The following is a 15,836-nucleotide window of genomic DNA, read 5'->3' on the forward strand; positions in this document are numbered from 1 at the left end:
TTGACCTAGTTTTGCAGAAGCAGTGAATTATAGTGCTGACTCATTCTTTCTCTAACTAAAACAGAATTGAAATTTGAAACATGTCAGTGTACTGAGATTATTGTTGATGGTCTTTTGTACATGATACAGCAGCAGATTTTCAATTTAATGCACCAAAATAGCATCTACTGGGTCACGGTCATTTAAGTAGGTAAAAGAATATCGCTGCACCAGGATAGTAATTTGGCGCTTTATACATAAGAAATAATAATGATACTCCATTATTGCCAAATAGTAAAAAATGTGGTTGGTGAATATGAATTAGGTTAAAACATTTTGGAGAATTATCACTGCACAGCATCAATAGATCTAAATTCTAGGTATGATTTTTTTTTTTTTTTTGTTTGTTTGTTTGCATAGTTACATGTGCAGCTTGGACCGCTGTACGTATGTATATTTCATACCTGACTAATCCCTGTCTTCTTAGTCCTATGTCAAGCAGCTGCTCTGCTGCATAATGACTACAGGGTATCACCCACACGGCATGAGAGCCGTTCAGAGAATGCCTTGCAGTTTCCACAATGAATGCAAAGCGATCTCTGATTGGTGAGATGGGGTGGTTATCTCATGTTCTTCTTCTCATCTAATCAGATAACGCCTTGTATTCATTGATAAAATGACAACGAAATCTTGGAGGCTTGGTTCACACTGATAAACCACATTGATTGCTTTGCGGTTCCCGCACCGCATCAGAATCGCAAGCAGGTCACACTATGCTCTGCGAACTGCTGCGGGTGTCAATATAAAGTCAATAACACTCCCAAATCGGTTCGCAGAACGCAGTGCGAACTGTGGAATCAGATGAAATCGGATTGCATGGGTCTGAACACTCATGCAATCCGATTCCAGTGCAGACAAAAAAAAGGGTCCTGCACTTTCTTGGTGTGGATCCAGTGCGAATTGAGCCATACATAATGTATAGCTCAATTCGCACCGCACTGAATTTGCATGTCATTTGAACAGTAATCTGGTGCGATTCCTGTACAAATGACATGCAATGCTGTAGACCACAGTAGTATGAACCCAGCCTGAATGCCACCCATGCAGAGAGAGCGACCCCATGTTCACTATATATTGAGCAGCTACCCTTCTGCATAGTAGCCACATGAGGTCAACCACTTGGCACAGGTCCTTGAGTATAGCAAGGATCACTGTAGTAGCGGCAGCTACCACAGTGATTCTCTGCCTCCATAGGGATTGGTCAGGTATGGAATATGTATTCTTACTTTGGTAAGTGTAACGAGTTAAGCGTCTCTTTATTTGATTTTATTCATGTGCTGGCTCAGACCCTGTGAGACGGGGTCATCAGAAGCTTCCCCATAGGAATTTGTATATGTAACCAGTTCATATAAGAGAAATCAAGGCCATACTGCACAGCATGAGGCTGATGCCATGCTACTCCTGCAAAGATGCCATCCCTACAACAAGCCCAGCAACAGGTAGCACTTTTAACAAGTCTAAGTAATAAGTAACTTGTTTATTTTCCAGAGCCATAAATCTGTATACTAGTGCACAGTGACTATAGGTTTTTATACCTGGCCAAAACAAGAAACACCAGTAGCCTGGTCTTAGTAATGGCAATGCGTAAAATGTAATTTTGTCATGCCAGCAATGGTAGAACATAAAGTTGTGACATATTCTGTCCTTCTTATGTCCTTGTAGACTATGTTAGTGGAGGAGAGCTTTTTACTCATCTCTATCAGCGGGATAACTTCTCGGAAGACGCTGTATGCTTTTATTCTGGAGAGGTTATTCTGGCTATTGAACACCTACACAAGGTGAGATCATGTCTACCCTGCTTTACTGCAGTTCATATGACTTCTTCTCTTTACATTGTGCTATATGGCTGGTATAATACACTTCTCCTCTTCAGTTGGGTATTGTATACCGAGACATTAAGCTGGAGAACATCTTATTGGACAGTGATGGTCATGTGGTTCTTACAGACTTTGGCTTGAGCAAGGAATTCATGGCTGAAGAGGTGAGAAGTCATTGGTTTTAGATCTTGCACTTACATTCACAAAAGAGCTATATATGTTACATATACGTAAACAGGCATACCATAGTCACATGAATGTAGTCTTTAGATTAATTTATATTGTGGTTTTATGTAGCAGAAAATTATTTAGGCAAGCACATAATTTACATATGTAAACTGCAGAAGAAAAATAAGTCAAGAAAATTAGGCATTCTGCAAAATTTAGGGGTCAAGAATCAGCTGGCTGTAAAAGTCCCAATCGCCTTGGCAGATGCTGACTTACTATTAAACGATCATTGTCCACGTCACTGCCTGCAAGCAAACCTGTGTCCCATGAACAACAGCGGCAGATGCTGCCCTTCAGTCTGTGTATTAATTCAGAAGAATATAAGCTCTTTCTCTTCTTATTTAAATATATGGAAGAATAAGGCAGAGCTGTGACTCACACTCAATTTAAAACACTGAAATGCACTTTAAACGTTGGCAGTTTATTCAGTACTGCAAAATACCAATACAGATTCTACACAACACTGAGTAATGTACTGCAAGTTCACTCTTGTAGGAAAATGCACTCAAATATTACCATCATTAATTAATTCCTTATGCATTGTGTAAATGTTCTTTTCAGTATATGTAATGTTGATTACATGTTATGTAATCCTGTTTTTTTTGTGTGCAGTGTGAACGGACGTATTCTTTCTGTGGCACAACTGAATATATGGCACCAGAAATAATCAGAGGGCAGGGAGGTCACGGCAAGGTGAGTCAGTACAAACATCAACTCATTAAAAAAGCTATATTCCCTGAAATTAGTGTGTCATGTTTATATTTTGTCTGTTCTAATAGTCAGTGGACTGGTGGAGTCTGGGAATCCTCATTTATGAACTGCTAACAGGAGCATCTCCATTTACACTGGAGGGGGAAAAGAACTCACAGAGTGAAGTGTCTAAGTGAGTGAATTAAATCAGTAAGAAAATAATAAGGGTGTGGTGAGGAAGAGTTTATTAAGGAAGGGTTTGGTAGATTTCGGAAAATATAGATACATGTATTTTTTTCTTGAGAGTAAAAGACTGAAGTATGGGTAACAATACTGCATGACATGAGAACCATATTTATCACAGACGGATCCTAAAGATGGAGCCCTCATATTCCTCATCTTTAAGTTTGGAGGCTCGAGATCTTCTGCAAAAGTTGCTCCGCAAGGATCCAAAAAAACGACTTGGAGCGGAAGGTGCTTTCCAAATTAAGGAACACCCATTCTATAGGGTGAGGATATACTGTCCAATGTTTTTACTACCTTTAGAATAAATGGCTCATTCTTGTGTGAAGCATGGTCTGCAACCTTTTTATTTTCTACAACATAGGGTCTGGACTGGGAAGCTCTGGCTCTGCGGAAAGTCACTCCTCCATTCCGCCCGTCTATACGCAGTGAAACGGACGTCAGTAATTTTTCAGATGAATTTACAAGTTTAGACCCTGTGTACTCTCCAGCAGCAACTCCACCTTCTGGGGCGCGTATATTCAAGGTCTGTCCATTTCTAGTTCTACACATTCAGAATTATGAAATTTATGCTAATTTTGTCCTTTTTACTCTTACAACATAAATTTCTCCTATTTATAACCCTCTTTGTGAGAAGAACAACTTTCATGCTGCTGCTTTATGACTAATGAGTTTTGTGAATTGTACCAAACGCATTGTGGAGCACATTTCCTCGTGCCTGTCACCCATCTATATGGCTGTGACCATATTTTGATATTTCCAGTGATTTGGTTGCAAATTATGAAAAGAACAGTAATTCACCATTTCTGAGTGAAAGGGTTAAAGCCCAACTCAAGGAAAAAATTCATCCTGCAGTGTCATCACTTTACTTGCACCTTATTGCACGTAGAGCTTTCTTTTGGTAGTATTTGATCACCACTGCTTTTTTTTTGTAAAAGACTGACAATTTAAAAAAATAAAAAAACACATAATTTTTTACTTTCTGCTATAAAACACATCCAATAAAAACAATTTAACCAGTTCTCAACCGCCCGCCGCAGTTATACTGCGGCAGGTTGGCTCTCCTGGGCGAGCCGCCATAACTGTACGTCAGGCCTTTAACCGATTGCTGACTGCTGCACACAGATATACCTTGGCAGAATGGCACAGGCAGGCAAATGGGCGTACCTGTACGTCCCCTTAAATGTGCCGCCTATCGGGCGTGCGCATGCCGCGGGTCCCGGGAACTCGATGTTGGCCGGCGGCCCGTGATTGCGGTGTGGAGAGGAAGAACGGGGAGATGCCTATGTAAACAAGGCATTTCCCCGTTCTGCCTAGTGACATGACGGGGATCTACTGCTCCCTGTCACCGGGTGCAGTGATTGCTGTCATGTCAGTGGTAGCCCATCCCCTCCACACTTAGAACACCTCCCTATGACACACTTAACCCCTTGATCGCCCCCTCGTGTTTAACCCCTTCCCTGCCAGTGTAATTTACACAGTAATCAGTGCATTTTTATTGCACTGATCGCTGTATAAATGACAATGGTCCCAAAATAGTGTCCAATGTTTCCGTCATAATGTTGCAGTCACAATAAAAAACGTAGATTGCCGCCATTACTAATAATAATAAAAAAAAAAAATAATAATAAAAATGCCATAAATCTATCCCCTATTTTGTACACGCTATAACTTTTGCGCAAACCAATTAATATACGCTTATTCTTTTTTTTACCAAAAATATGTAGAAGAATACATATCGGCCTAAACTGAGAAAGAAATTTGTTTTTTTTATATATTTTTAAGGGAAATCTATTATAGCAAAAAGTAAAAAATATTGCTTTTTTTTTTCAAAATTGACGCTTTTTTTTTTTTGTTTATAGCGCAAAAAGTAAATAAAAACCACAGAGGTGATCAAATACCACCAAAAGAAAGCTCTATTTGTGGGAAAAAAAGGACGTAAATTTTGTTTGGGTACAACGTCGCATGACCGCGCAATTGTCAAAAGCGACACAGTGCCGAATCGAAAAAAATGCTCTGGTCAGAAAGGGGGTAAAATCTTCCGGGGCTGAAGTGGTTAAGATGCTGTAGGAGGCGCGCGCCCACAGAAAGTGCCCGGAGCCGATGCGAGTGCCCGGCAGGCGCGATGACCACCGGTCACCCACGATCACCCGTGACAGAGCGAGAACCGGGACCTGTGTGTGTAAACACACAAATCCCGGTTCTCTCATAGTAAGTATGAACACCGATCTCTCTCCTCCCCTAGTCAGTCCCACCCCCCCCCCCCTTCAGTTAGAACACAACTAGGGAACACAGTTAACCCCTTGATCGCCCCCTAGTGTTAACCCCTTCCCTGCCAGTGACATTTACACAGTAATCAGTGCATTTTTTATAGCACTGATCGCTGTATAATTTTTTAATGGTCTCAAAAATGTGTCAGAAGTGTCCAATTTGTCCACTGCAATATCGCAGTCCCAATAAAAATCGCAGATCACCGCCATTACTAGTTAAAAAAAAAAATAATAATAAAAATGCCTTAAATCTATCCTCTATTTTGTAGACGCTATAACTTTTGCGCAAACTAATCAATATACACTTATTGCGATTTTTTTTTTTTCTTTACCAAAAATATGTAGAAGAATACATTTCGGCCTAAACTGAGGAATAAAGTTGTCTAAGAATAAAAAACATTGGGATATTTATTATAGCAAAAAGTAAAAGATATTGTGTTTTTTTTTTCAAAATTGTCGCTCTTCTTGTGTTTATAGCGCAAAATATAAAAACCGCAGAGGCGATCAAATACCACCAAAAGAAAGCTCTATTTGTGGGAAAAAATGTAAGTCAATTTTGTTTGGGTACAGTGTCGCACGACCACGCAATTGTCAGTTAAAGTGACGCAGTGCCGTATCACAAAAAATGGCCTGGTCATTGAGCAGCCAAATCTTCCGGTGCTGAAGTGGTTAAAAAAATCATATTTCATCATAAATTTAGGACAGTTTGTATTCTGCTACATGTTTTTGATTAAAAAAATCCCAATAAGCGTATATTGATTGGTTTACGCAGACATTATAGCTTCTACAATCTATGGATATATTTATGGAATTTTAATTGTTATTATTTTTTTTTAATACAAGTAATGGCAGCGATCAGCACCTTATAGCTGAACTGCGATATTGTGGCAGATGATCAGACACCAACTGACATTTTTGACACTTTGCTGGAACCAGTGACGCTAATACAGTAATCAGTGCTGAAAATATGCACTGTCACTGTATTGATGACACTGGCTGGGAAGGGGTGAACATCTAGGGTGATTAAAGGGTTGCCTGTGTGCTTAGCTAGTGTTTATGTGTGTCCTGTGAGGTCCTTTTACTAAGGGAAGTAATGGATTTTGCTCCCTGCTTTGCAGGAACACAAAATCTACCCCCCCCCGTCAGAACTGAAATCTGCCTTGCTTACATAGGCAGATCTCAGTTCTCTGTGTATTTCCAATAGCAGAAGCTGCCCGCCGGCGGCAACTGCAGGATCATATATGTGTGTGTATGTGTATATATATATATATATATATATATATATATGTGTGTGTGTGTTTCTGCGCGGGAGACCCACCCTGTAGCAGTAAAATGGGGCGGGGGGGGGGTGTGGGTATGGTGTCTGGTGGCGGCTTCGAGCAGTGGGGGGGGTGGGAGGGTTGGTGTGGGGGGCTGGAGCTGCGGGCGGGGGGGTGATGTCCATGGTCAGGTCTGGCAGCTTCTAATCTAATGCCACAAGCAACGGACATATTTTCTGAGAGTCACATGTAACTAGCAAGCCACTGGTAAGCGGATTCACTGGTATAGACTGTCAGCTTAATAGTATCCAGGCATGTGACAGTGAAGTGACCTTTATCAGTTACATCTCTGGGTTTAATTACAGTATGACTGTGTTAGTATTGTATTTGTAAATTAACCACTTCCGCTCCAAAAGGTTTTGCCCTTTTCATGACCAGGCCATTTTTTGCAATACGGCACTGCAATACTTTAACTGACAATTGCGCAGTCGTGCAACGCTGTACCCAAATAAAATTTATGTCCTTTTTTCCCACAAATAGGGGTTTCTTTTGGTGGTATTTGATCACTTCTGCCGTTTTAATTTTTTGTGCTATAAACAAAAAAAGACAATTTTGAAAAAAAAAAAACAATATTTTTTACTTTCTGTTATAAAACACATCCAATAAAGAAATGTAAAAAATCTAATTTCTTCATTAGTTTAGGCCAATATGTATTCTGCTACATGTCTTTGGTAAAAAAAAATCACAATAAGTATATATTGATTGGTTTGCGCAAAAGTTATAGCGTCTACACACTATAGAATATTTTTATGGAATTTGTATTTATCTATTTTTACTAGTAATGGCGACGATCCTCGAGTTATAGCAGGACTGCGGCGGACAATTCAGACACTAAGTAACACTTTTTGGGAACCAATGACACCAATACAGTGATCAGTGCTAAAAAATATGCACTATCACTGTACTAATGACACTGACAGGGAGGGGGTTAACATCAGGGGTGATCAAATGGTTAAATGTGTCCCTAGAGAGTGCTTTCTAACTGTGTGTGGGTGCTCGTACTGTGGAAAGACAGAGATCCGTGTTCTTGCTTAGCAAAAACACAGGATCTCTGTCTTCTCTTGTCACAGACCGCCGTTCTGCCTCTGTTGGCAGAACGATTGGCAGGCCCGCCGGACCCGCTGATTGGCTCCTGCTGTGTCGCAGACCTGAAAGTGCAGGATCGCGTACCTGTACATGATTCTGCCTGTAGAAGCCGCTGCCCCGCAGTATATGTTCATGGGGCGGTCGGCAAGCAACTAAGTATGCTATTATGGAGATATGTTCAGTTAGTTAAAACCTCAGAATAACTACCCTATATAGCTTATACTATCTGTTTTTCAGCAAAGAAATAATGTTTTACAAAAACTGTATGTTTTTTGTCAGCACAAATGTAGGCTCTATCTCCTAACTTTGCTTTGTATGTTTTAGGGTTACTCCTTTGTAGCTCCATCTGTTCTGTTTGGTGTAAATGCAGCAATGACAGACATGCCTGCCCCATCTGCTGACAAGCCCGCAAGCCCCACGCTATCTTTGAGTGCCATGAAGGTAAATACATTAAAAAAAAAAACATTTTTAAAGAACTGTTTATTGAGTTTTAGAACATAGACAATACAACAGCATACAGCACAAGTTTTAAGCAAAAAACCTTGCAGGGGCTGTGAATTATAAATATTCAATTAAGGCAAAAAAAACGGTATGGGCATCACTTGAGACAACTATGCATGGCTCGCTCTAAGACCCCTTTCACACCGAGCCGCCTATAGCGTCGGCGGTAAAACGCCGCTATTTTTAACTGCGTTTTACCGTGGGATTTGCGGCGCATTTCGGCCTCTAGCGGGGCGCTTTTACCCCCGCTAGCAGGGCGCTTTTACCCCCGCTAACGGCCGAGAAAGGGTTAAAACCGCCCGCAATGTGCCGCAATATCGACGTTTTGCCAGTGGTATCCCAGCGCTGCCCCATTGATTTCAATGGGGAGCAGCGGTGGATGAGCGGTAAATACACCGCTCCTTCATCAAAGAAGCTGCTGGCAGGACTTTTCCTGACGTCCTGTCAGCGCACCGCTCTGGAAACAATGGAGCAGCTGTTTGAGGGCGGATTGCAGGCGCTATTTTTAACGCTATAGTGCCTGCAAAACGCCCTCGGTGTGAAAGGGGTCTAAAAGGAAACAGATGATTCCAGAGGGTAAGAGTGATCCCTTTACAATGTCAACCTGTAACTCAAACTAAGTACTGGTTCAGCCAGTAAATACATACATTTAATGACAATGTGACCCTTATTTTGTTATTGGTTGAAATGAACATGCTTTCATCAACCCCCCCCCTACTTTGCCCCCCTTTTTCTGAAGCTGCCCTTTATTGTTCTTGTTGGACTTAAAGGGGTTGTAAAGGTATTTTTTTTTTTTTTTTTTAAATAACAAACATGTTATACTTACCTTCACTGTGCAGCTCGTTCTGCACAGAGTGGCCCCAAACCTGGTCTTCTGGGGTCCCTCGGCGGCTGTTTCAGCTCCTCCCCGCAAGCATTTACCACCTTAATGTGAGCTCCCTCACATGGTGGTGAGTGCTTGCGGGCGCGCTCCCGTGATACAGCCGGCGGCTATAGCCGCTCGCTGTATCATTCGGCCCCGCCCCCCGGCGCGCCGCGTCATCGGATGTGATTGACAGCAGCGCGAGCCAATGGCTGCGCTGCTTTCAATCCATCCACTGCAGCCAATCAGCGACCAGGCTGAGCTGCAATGAAGATGACGAGGACGAGCAGCGAAGATTCGAGGCGTCAGGTAAGTAAAACGGGGGGGCTGGGGGCGGCGGTACTGTCAAAAGTTTTTTCACCTTAATGCATAGAATGCATTAAGGTGAAAAAATTTTTACCTTTACAACCCCTTTAATATATCTATTTTCACCCCCAGGACTCTCCATTCTTCCAGCAGTATGAAATGGATCTTCAGGAGCCAGCTCTGGGGTCTGGAAGTTTCTCTGTGTGCAGGAAATGTCGCCATCGCCAGAGCAAGAAGGAATATGCTGTGAAAATCCTTAGCAAGAGGTGAGCTGTGCTGCTTGCCTTATATAAAAGTATAAATTGCACAATCCTTGTTCCTTTCAAGGCGTTTTTTGTTTATCTGTGATGACTTTGAGAGGTGCCTTGAGAAAAGGTTCAGAGTTCACCTTGGCCCCAAGTTGCCTTTTGCAGGGTTGCCAACCTCCCGCAACTTTGTTTACTGACAGAACATGGAAAATTTACAGACAGAGCTAATTTTTTTTACTGGCAACCTGAAAAAATGGCAGAACTTCTATTAGAAATGAAAACAATTGATATTTAAACAATATAAACACAATCTGTAAACAGCGACATTACCCATAACAGGTAATTAGCCTGGTTTACATTTAAAAAGTCAACACAGCATAACAGATTATCAGCCGCCCTGATGGGATACAGTTGAAAAACAATTTCTGTTATGCATGCTAAAGAGAGCAATGGACATAACCAGATTGCTTCTAATAGTTAGAGTGGCCTAAAAGAGGTTAATTAAACACCACTCCTTGACCACCTACCTGTAAATGAACATAGCAATTGCTTGGGTGAGTACACATTGCCAAGGCCTCGACGCTTAGTTTTATATTGCAGCAAATATACTTCGACATATTGAGTTTCACAGGCAGCATTGCCTGTCATACTTGCCTGTTGAGCTCAATGGGGCTGCACAGCAGCCACAAGCCATATGCTTGACTTGCAGTTCCCATTCGGCTGGGGAAAAAAAACATATTCAGGAGACAACAGTATCACCTCCTGTGGGGTTGAAGTGTGTGCTACATACAGAGTGCAGGGTTCAAGTGATAGCTACATATAGAGTGCAGGTTTCAGGGGTGCGCTGCATACAGAGTGCAGGTTTCAGTAGTGCGCTGCATACAGAGTGCAGGGTTCAGGGGTGAGCTGCGTACAGAGTTCAGAGGTGCGTTGCGTACAGATGGCAGGGTTCAGGGGTGTGCTGCGTGCAGTGTACAGGAGTGCCCCCTTTTTCCGAAAATCACCCCCTCCCCCAATACCGTGCTCTGCTCCCACCCCCAACTCTCCCTCCTTGATAGTACCTGATAGGAACTGTGGCTGCAGAGGAGCAGGATAGGTTACTCAGGAGGAGAGTGTAGTTGTGCTGCAGGCACGTGGAGCTATGGGCACGGTCTTCAGCAGCTTTTGCCGCCAGACAAGCACCTGGGTTCTAACTAACTATCTATAGAGAGAGGTGACAGGCGGAGCACAGTTGAGATCACTTCGCAGCCAAAACTAGAGAAGCAGTATCAGAAAATGCGGCCACCTGCTTCTTCCACCTCTGACTCCAGCCTGCTTCTATTCAAAAATAATCCCATCTGGCTCCAAACTCTGCCTGGATAAGTGGCTTCTGGTGCTGCATCAAGCTGTCAGGGGGTTCTTTCTTACACTTGCCGAGCTGACATTAACCTGCCTGGAAAAAGGAACTGATTTTTACTGACATAAGAATTTCTCTAACGGACATTTATTGAGAGCTGTAAAAATCACAGATTTTTACAAACTGTCAGTACATTTTGGCAACCCTGGCCTCTTGCCAGTATGGACACCTGGAAAACAGCTCATGAAATTTGTAACCCTGTTCTGTTTTCCCAGTGTCAATTTTAGCAAAACTATGATTACCATAAGGGGGAGCTTATGGCTGTGTTAAACCTTATGTAATGGACCTTTCCCCCATTGCCTCCTGGCCTTTTAACACAGTGGTCCTCAACCCTGTCCTCAGGGCCCACTAACAGGCCAGGTTTTATGTATTACCTTGGGGAGATGCAGACTAGAATACTGCAATCACTGAGCAGCAAAAGATATCACCTGTGATGCACTTCAGTTATCTTGCAAATCTGGCCTGTTAGTGGGCCCTGATGACATGGTTGATGACCACTGTTTTAACAGGTTCTAAATGCCAGGAGGTGGTATTTTTATCATGTGACTGCTCTGATTGGCAGTCGCAGTGGTCACATGATGTGAAAGCTCCCAATCGCAAGTATGCATCAGGAGCTTTCTGGTACCCGCCGGTACTTACTGACATAAGAATTTCTCTAACGTACATTTACTGACAGCTGTAAAAATCACAGATTACAAACTGTCAGTAAATTTTGGCAACCCTGGCCTGTTGCCAATAGGGACACCTGTAAAACAGCTCATGAAATTTGTAACCCTGTTCTGTTTTCCCGGTGTCAATTTTAGCAAAACTATGATTACCATAAGGGGGAGCTTATGGCTGGGTTAAATGAGTGGAGTGGAGACATTCTAAATGCTAGCTCAGGCAGCAAAGAATGTAGGGGAAATTTTTCCATGACAACAGTTTGTATCATTTGGGTTTAACGTCAGATAAATCATACAACTAAAATATGAATATACAATACATTTACTTATTTTTATCAATAACTAAGCCTGATTTACAAACACATTTAAGCTAGGGGTTTCCAGGGTCATCTATGGATCGAGTGTGTAACAGGGAGATTTAGAAAAGCCACTATATACTGCCAAAATAAATAAATGTACATTTTAAACATATAGTACAGGACACAGGACTTGTATTCATAGACAATAGGTTATATATAGCTACCTTAAAATGACTGGACAATGGCAAAAAAAATAAACTTGTTAGGGCTTTCTTTAGAACACACCCACCCCACTCCAGTTTTTTGGTAGTAACCTTATGTAATGGCCCTTTCCCCCATTGCCTTCTGCCCTTTTAACAGGTTCTAAATGCCAGGAGGCGGTAGCGGGTATTCTGATCATGTGACTGCTATGATTGGCAGTCACAGTGGTCACGTGATCTGAAAGCTCCCAATCGCAAGTATGCATTGGGAGCTTTCTGGTACCTGCCGGTTACTGTGCTAGGAGCATGCTCTCAGCACAGCAAAGTGTTTACATAGGGATGCATAGATGCGGCCACTCGGAGGTAAAGCCCAACCACCGAAAGGCTGCATGTGCAGCCTTTTTCCTGGCATGCTTAAAAAATTTAAATTTTGGCATATGCGCCACGTCGGCGGGAAGAGGTTGAACAAACCATTTTTTTCTCTGATGTTTCTATATAGATCTGACTGCTTATTGCCCTGGGCTGGGAGTCTTCAGTCCTTTGTTTTTCTTGAGGGCCTTTTGGCTTGTGTTGTTGCCCACCCTGCAGTTTGTTTGGGTACATCCCATGGTCTACGAATACAAATCCATTGCCCTGTAATGTACAATTAGGATAGGAATTTTGACTTACCTTTAATTTTCTTTTATTGGAACTGTATTGTACTCTAAGATAATTTACAGGTGTCAAAACTATTTTTTAACCATAACTAGAAAAAGTATCTGTAATGCAATATAAGCGGCTGCTCTGCAGGACAAACAGGCTCTGATGGACGTGGGCCACATGTTGAGTGCCGGAGCTCAGTGTATGGCCTACGTGATGTGGCCCACTCCAGAGCTCAGTTTAGGACTGAAGCACAGCATATTGCACAATAAGTGCCAGGGGCTAAAGCTTGCAGTAGTGTTGGAACCACCAGCTGTCAGTGACAGTTGTAGTCCGGCACTACATCCAGGAGTTGGAGCAATCACCCCCGGCTTTAAGCTGATAAAAAAGTGCTCACTAAGAGCACTCAATATCACGATAGGGAATTACTTAAGCATTCTATCCTATTTAAGCACCTGCACACAGAATACACTGCCCATCTCTGCTGATCTCCCAGTAACCTCACACAGCTGCCCTCTCTGGTTTAGGTTTCCAGCATACTAGCACAATGTCAGTGATTGCTGTTCCTGCAGCAGCTCGGTCGATTGTTGCCTGGCCCGCATAGTGGTGAGATGAGAGCCAGGGCTTCCACAACACAAAGTGGGGGTTAGAAGGATGCTGAACTCAACAAAATGCAGGTAGGTGCAGGATGTTCAGTTATACCAACTGATTTCTTTCAAGATGATTCTTTCATCATTCGGCTGTTCCATAGCCACTGCAACTTTTTATGTAGCTTTTGGATTGGTGGACTCCTCAACAGAGCCTTGGGGGGACTGTATTTAGACCCTGCCTGAGGTAAGAGTACTGTCTTCCACCTAGAAGAAAAAGGCTGGTATACCCATTAGTGCAGGGGTCCTCAAACTACGGCCCGCGGGCCGAATCCGGCCCTCCAGCGTTTTTTATCCGTCCCGCGGACTGCCCCTTTAACATCACAGCACTCCCCCTGCCCTCTGCTACTTTTATCACACAGGACAGGAAATGACAGATCTGGACAAAGGACCTTTTGTGTTAAGAAGCAGGTGATTGGTTACTAGGCATCGGGGCAGTCCCAGGAATCAATCACCTGCCTTTCACTTGCAAATTCCCGCCCTTTGTCCAGACCTACCATGCTTCATGTCTTGTGTGATACAGGTAACAGAGGGGAGTGGGAGTGCTGTGATATTATAGAAGGGGCGGCAGTGTAATATCGATGGGGGGGGCTGTGATAGGAGGCAGTCTTATATTGGGGGGACTGTGATATGGGGGGCTCTGTGATGGCGGAGTCTGTTATGGGGGATCTGTGATATGGGGGGGATCTGTGATGGGGGGATCTGTGATGGGGGAGTCTGATATGGGGGGCTCTGTTATGGGGGATCTGTGATGGGGATCTGTGATATGGGGGGATCTGTGATGGGAGAGTCTGATATGGGGGGGATCTGTGATATGGGGGGCTCTGTTATGGGGGATCTGTGATATGGGGGGATCTGTGATATGGGGGGATCTGTGATATGGGGGGATCTTTGATGGGGGCTCTGTTATGGGGGATCTGTGATATGGGGGATCTGTGATGGGGGAGTCTGATATGGGGGGATCTGTGATATGTAAGGATCTGTGATATGGGGGGGATCTGTGATATGGGGGATCTGTGATATGGGGGGATCTTTGATGGGGGGCTCTGTTATGGGGGATCTGTGATGGGGGGATCTATGATATGGGGGGATCTGTGATGGGGATCTGTGATGGGGGAGTCTGATATGGGGGGATCTGTGATGGGGGATCTGTGATGGGGGAGTCTGATATGGGGGGATCTGTGATATGGGGGGATCTTTGATGGGGGGATCTGTGATATGGGGGAGTCTGTGATATGGGGGGAGTCTGTGATGGGGGATCTGTGATATGGAGGAGTCTGTGATATGGGGGGAATCTGTGATGGGGGATCTGTGATATGGGGGGATCTGTGATGGGGATCTGTGATGGGGGAGTCTGATATGGGGGGATCTGTGATATGGGGGATCTGTGATATGGGGGGGATCTTTGATGGGGGCTCTGTTATGGGGGATCTGTGATGGGGGGGATCTGTGATATGGGGGGATCTGTGATGGGGATCTGTGATGGGGAAGTCTGATATGGGGGATCTGTGATGGGGGATCTGTGATGGGGGATCTGTGATATGGGGGGGGATCTGTGATATGGGGGGATCTGTGATATGGGGGGAGTCTGTGATGGGGGATCTGTGATATGGGGGAGTCTGTGATATGGGGGGAGTCTGTGATGGGGGATCTGTGATATGGGGGGGATCTGTGATATGGGGGGATCTGTGATATGGGGGGATCTGTGATGCCGGAGTCTGTTATGGGGAAAGTCTGTGATGGGGCGTCTGTGATGGGGGAAGTATGTGATATGGGGGAGTCTGTTATGGGGGAATCTGTTATGTGGGGCTTTGTGATAGAGAGGAGTTTGTGTTGGGGGGCTTTGTGATGGGGGATCTGTCGTGGGGGGGGCTTTGTTATGGGGTGAGTCTGTGATGGGGAGGGGGGGTCTGTGATTGGGAGTGGTTCTGTAATGAGGGGAGTCTGTGAAATACTGATAAGTTCATATTGATTACAATTGCTCTTTATTTTAAATATTGTACTGTTTTTTCCTGTTTTTTTTTTTTTCACTACAAATAAGTATGTGTGCATAGGAATTAGTTCATATTTTTTTTAAACTATAGTGCGGCCCCCCAACAGTCTGAGGGACCGTGAACTGGCCCCCTGTCTAAAAAGTTTGAGGACCCCTGCATTAGTGGGTCTACTACCTCTGAGATTAGGGAAGATTTTTTTGTCCCTCCCAATCTTCCAATGATAAGTCTGAGACAGGAACCTACTTTTGCAAGAAGACATGGCATTTCAAAACAGTCAAGACTGGAGCCAAGGGCTCTGCATGAAAATGGGGTGCCCCTGCTTTTCAAAGTGTGGGGATGTCTCTTGGTCTGCTCAGCTTTTTGGTCCCAGAAGATTTCAGAAGTCTGGGT

The 15,836-nt window shown here is 43.7% G+C and overlaps 1 protein-coding gene across 2 annotated transcripts in view; it reads left to right on the forward strand.

Annotated features, from left to right (window-relative positions):
• LOC141112452 (ribosomal protein S6 kinase alpha-4-like) overlaps window positions 1-15,836 on the forward strand; it is a 97,772-nt gene that overhangs the window by 34,612 nt on the left and 47,324 nt on the right. For both annotated transcript variants that reach the window (XM_073605311.1, XM_073605312.1), the window contains exons 4-11: window positions 1,702-1,817; window positions 1,913-2,020; window positions 2,697-2,777; window positions 2,864-2,967; window positions 3,139-3,283; window positions 3,382-3,543; window positions 8,017-8,133; window positions 9,494-9,627. In XM_073605311.1, the coding sequence (XP_073461412.1) occupies window positions 1,702-1,817; window positions 1,913-2,020; window positions 2,697-2,777; window positions 2,864-2,967; window positions 3,139-3,283; window positions 3,382-3,543; window positions 8,017-8,133; window positions 9,494-9,627 (967 nt within the window). The remainder of the gene's footprint in view (window positions 1-1,701; window positions 1,818-1,912; window positions 2,021-2,696; window positions 2,778-2,863; window positions 2,968-3,138; window positions 3,284-3,381; window positions 3,544-8,016; window positions 8,134-9,493; window positions 9,628-15,836) is intronic.

Source organism: Aquarana catesbeiana, linkage group LG11 (genome assembly GCF_042186555.1).
Source record: "Aquarana catesbeiana isolate 2022-GZ linkage group LG11, ASM4218655v1, whole genome shotgun sequence".
Classification (NCBI taxonomy): Eukaryota; Metazoa; Chordata; class Amphibia; order Anura; family Ranidae; genus Aquarana; species Aquarana catesbeiana.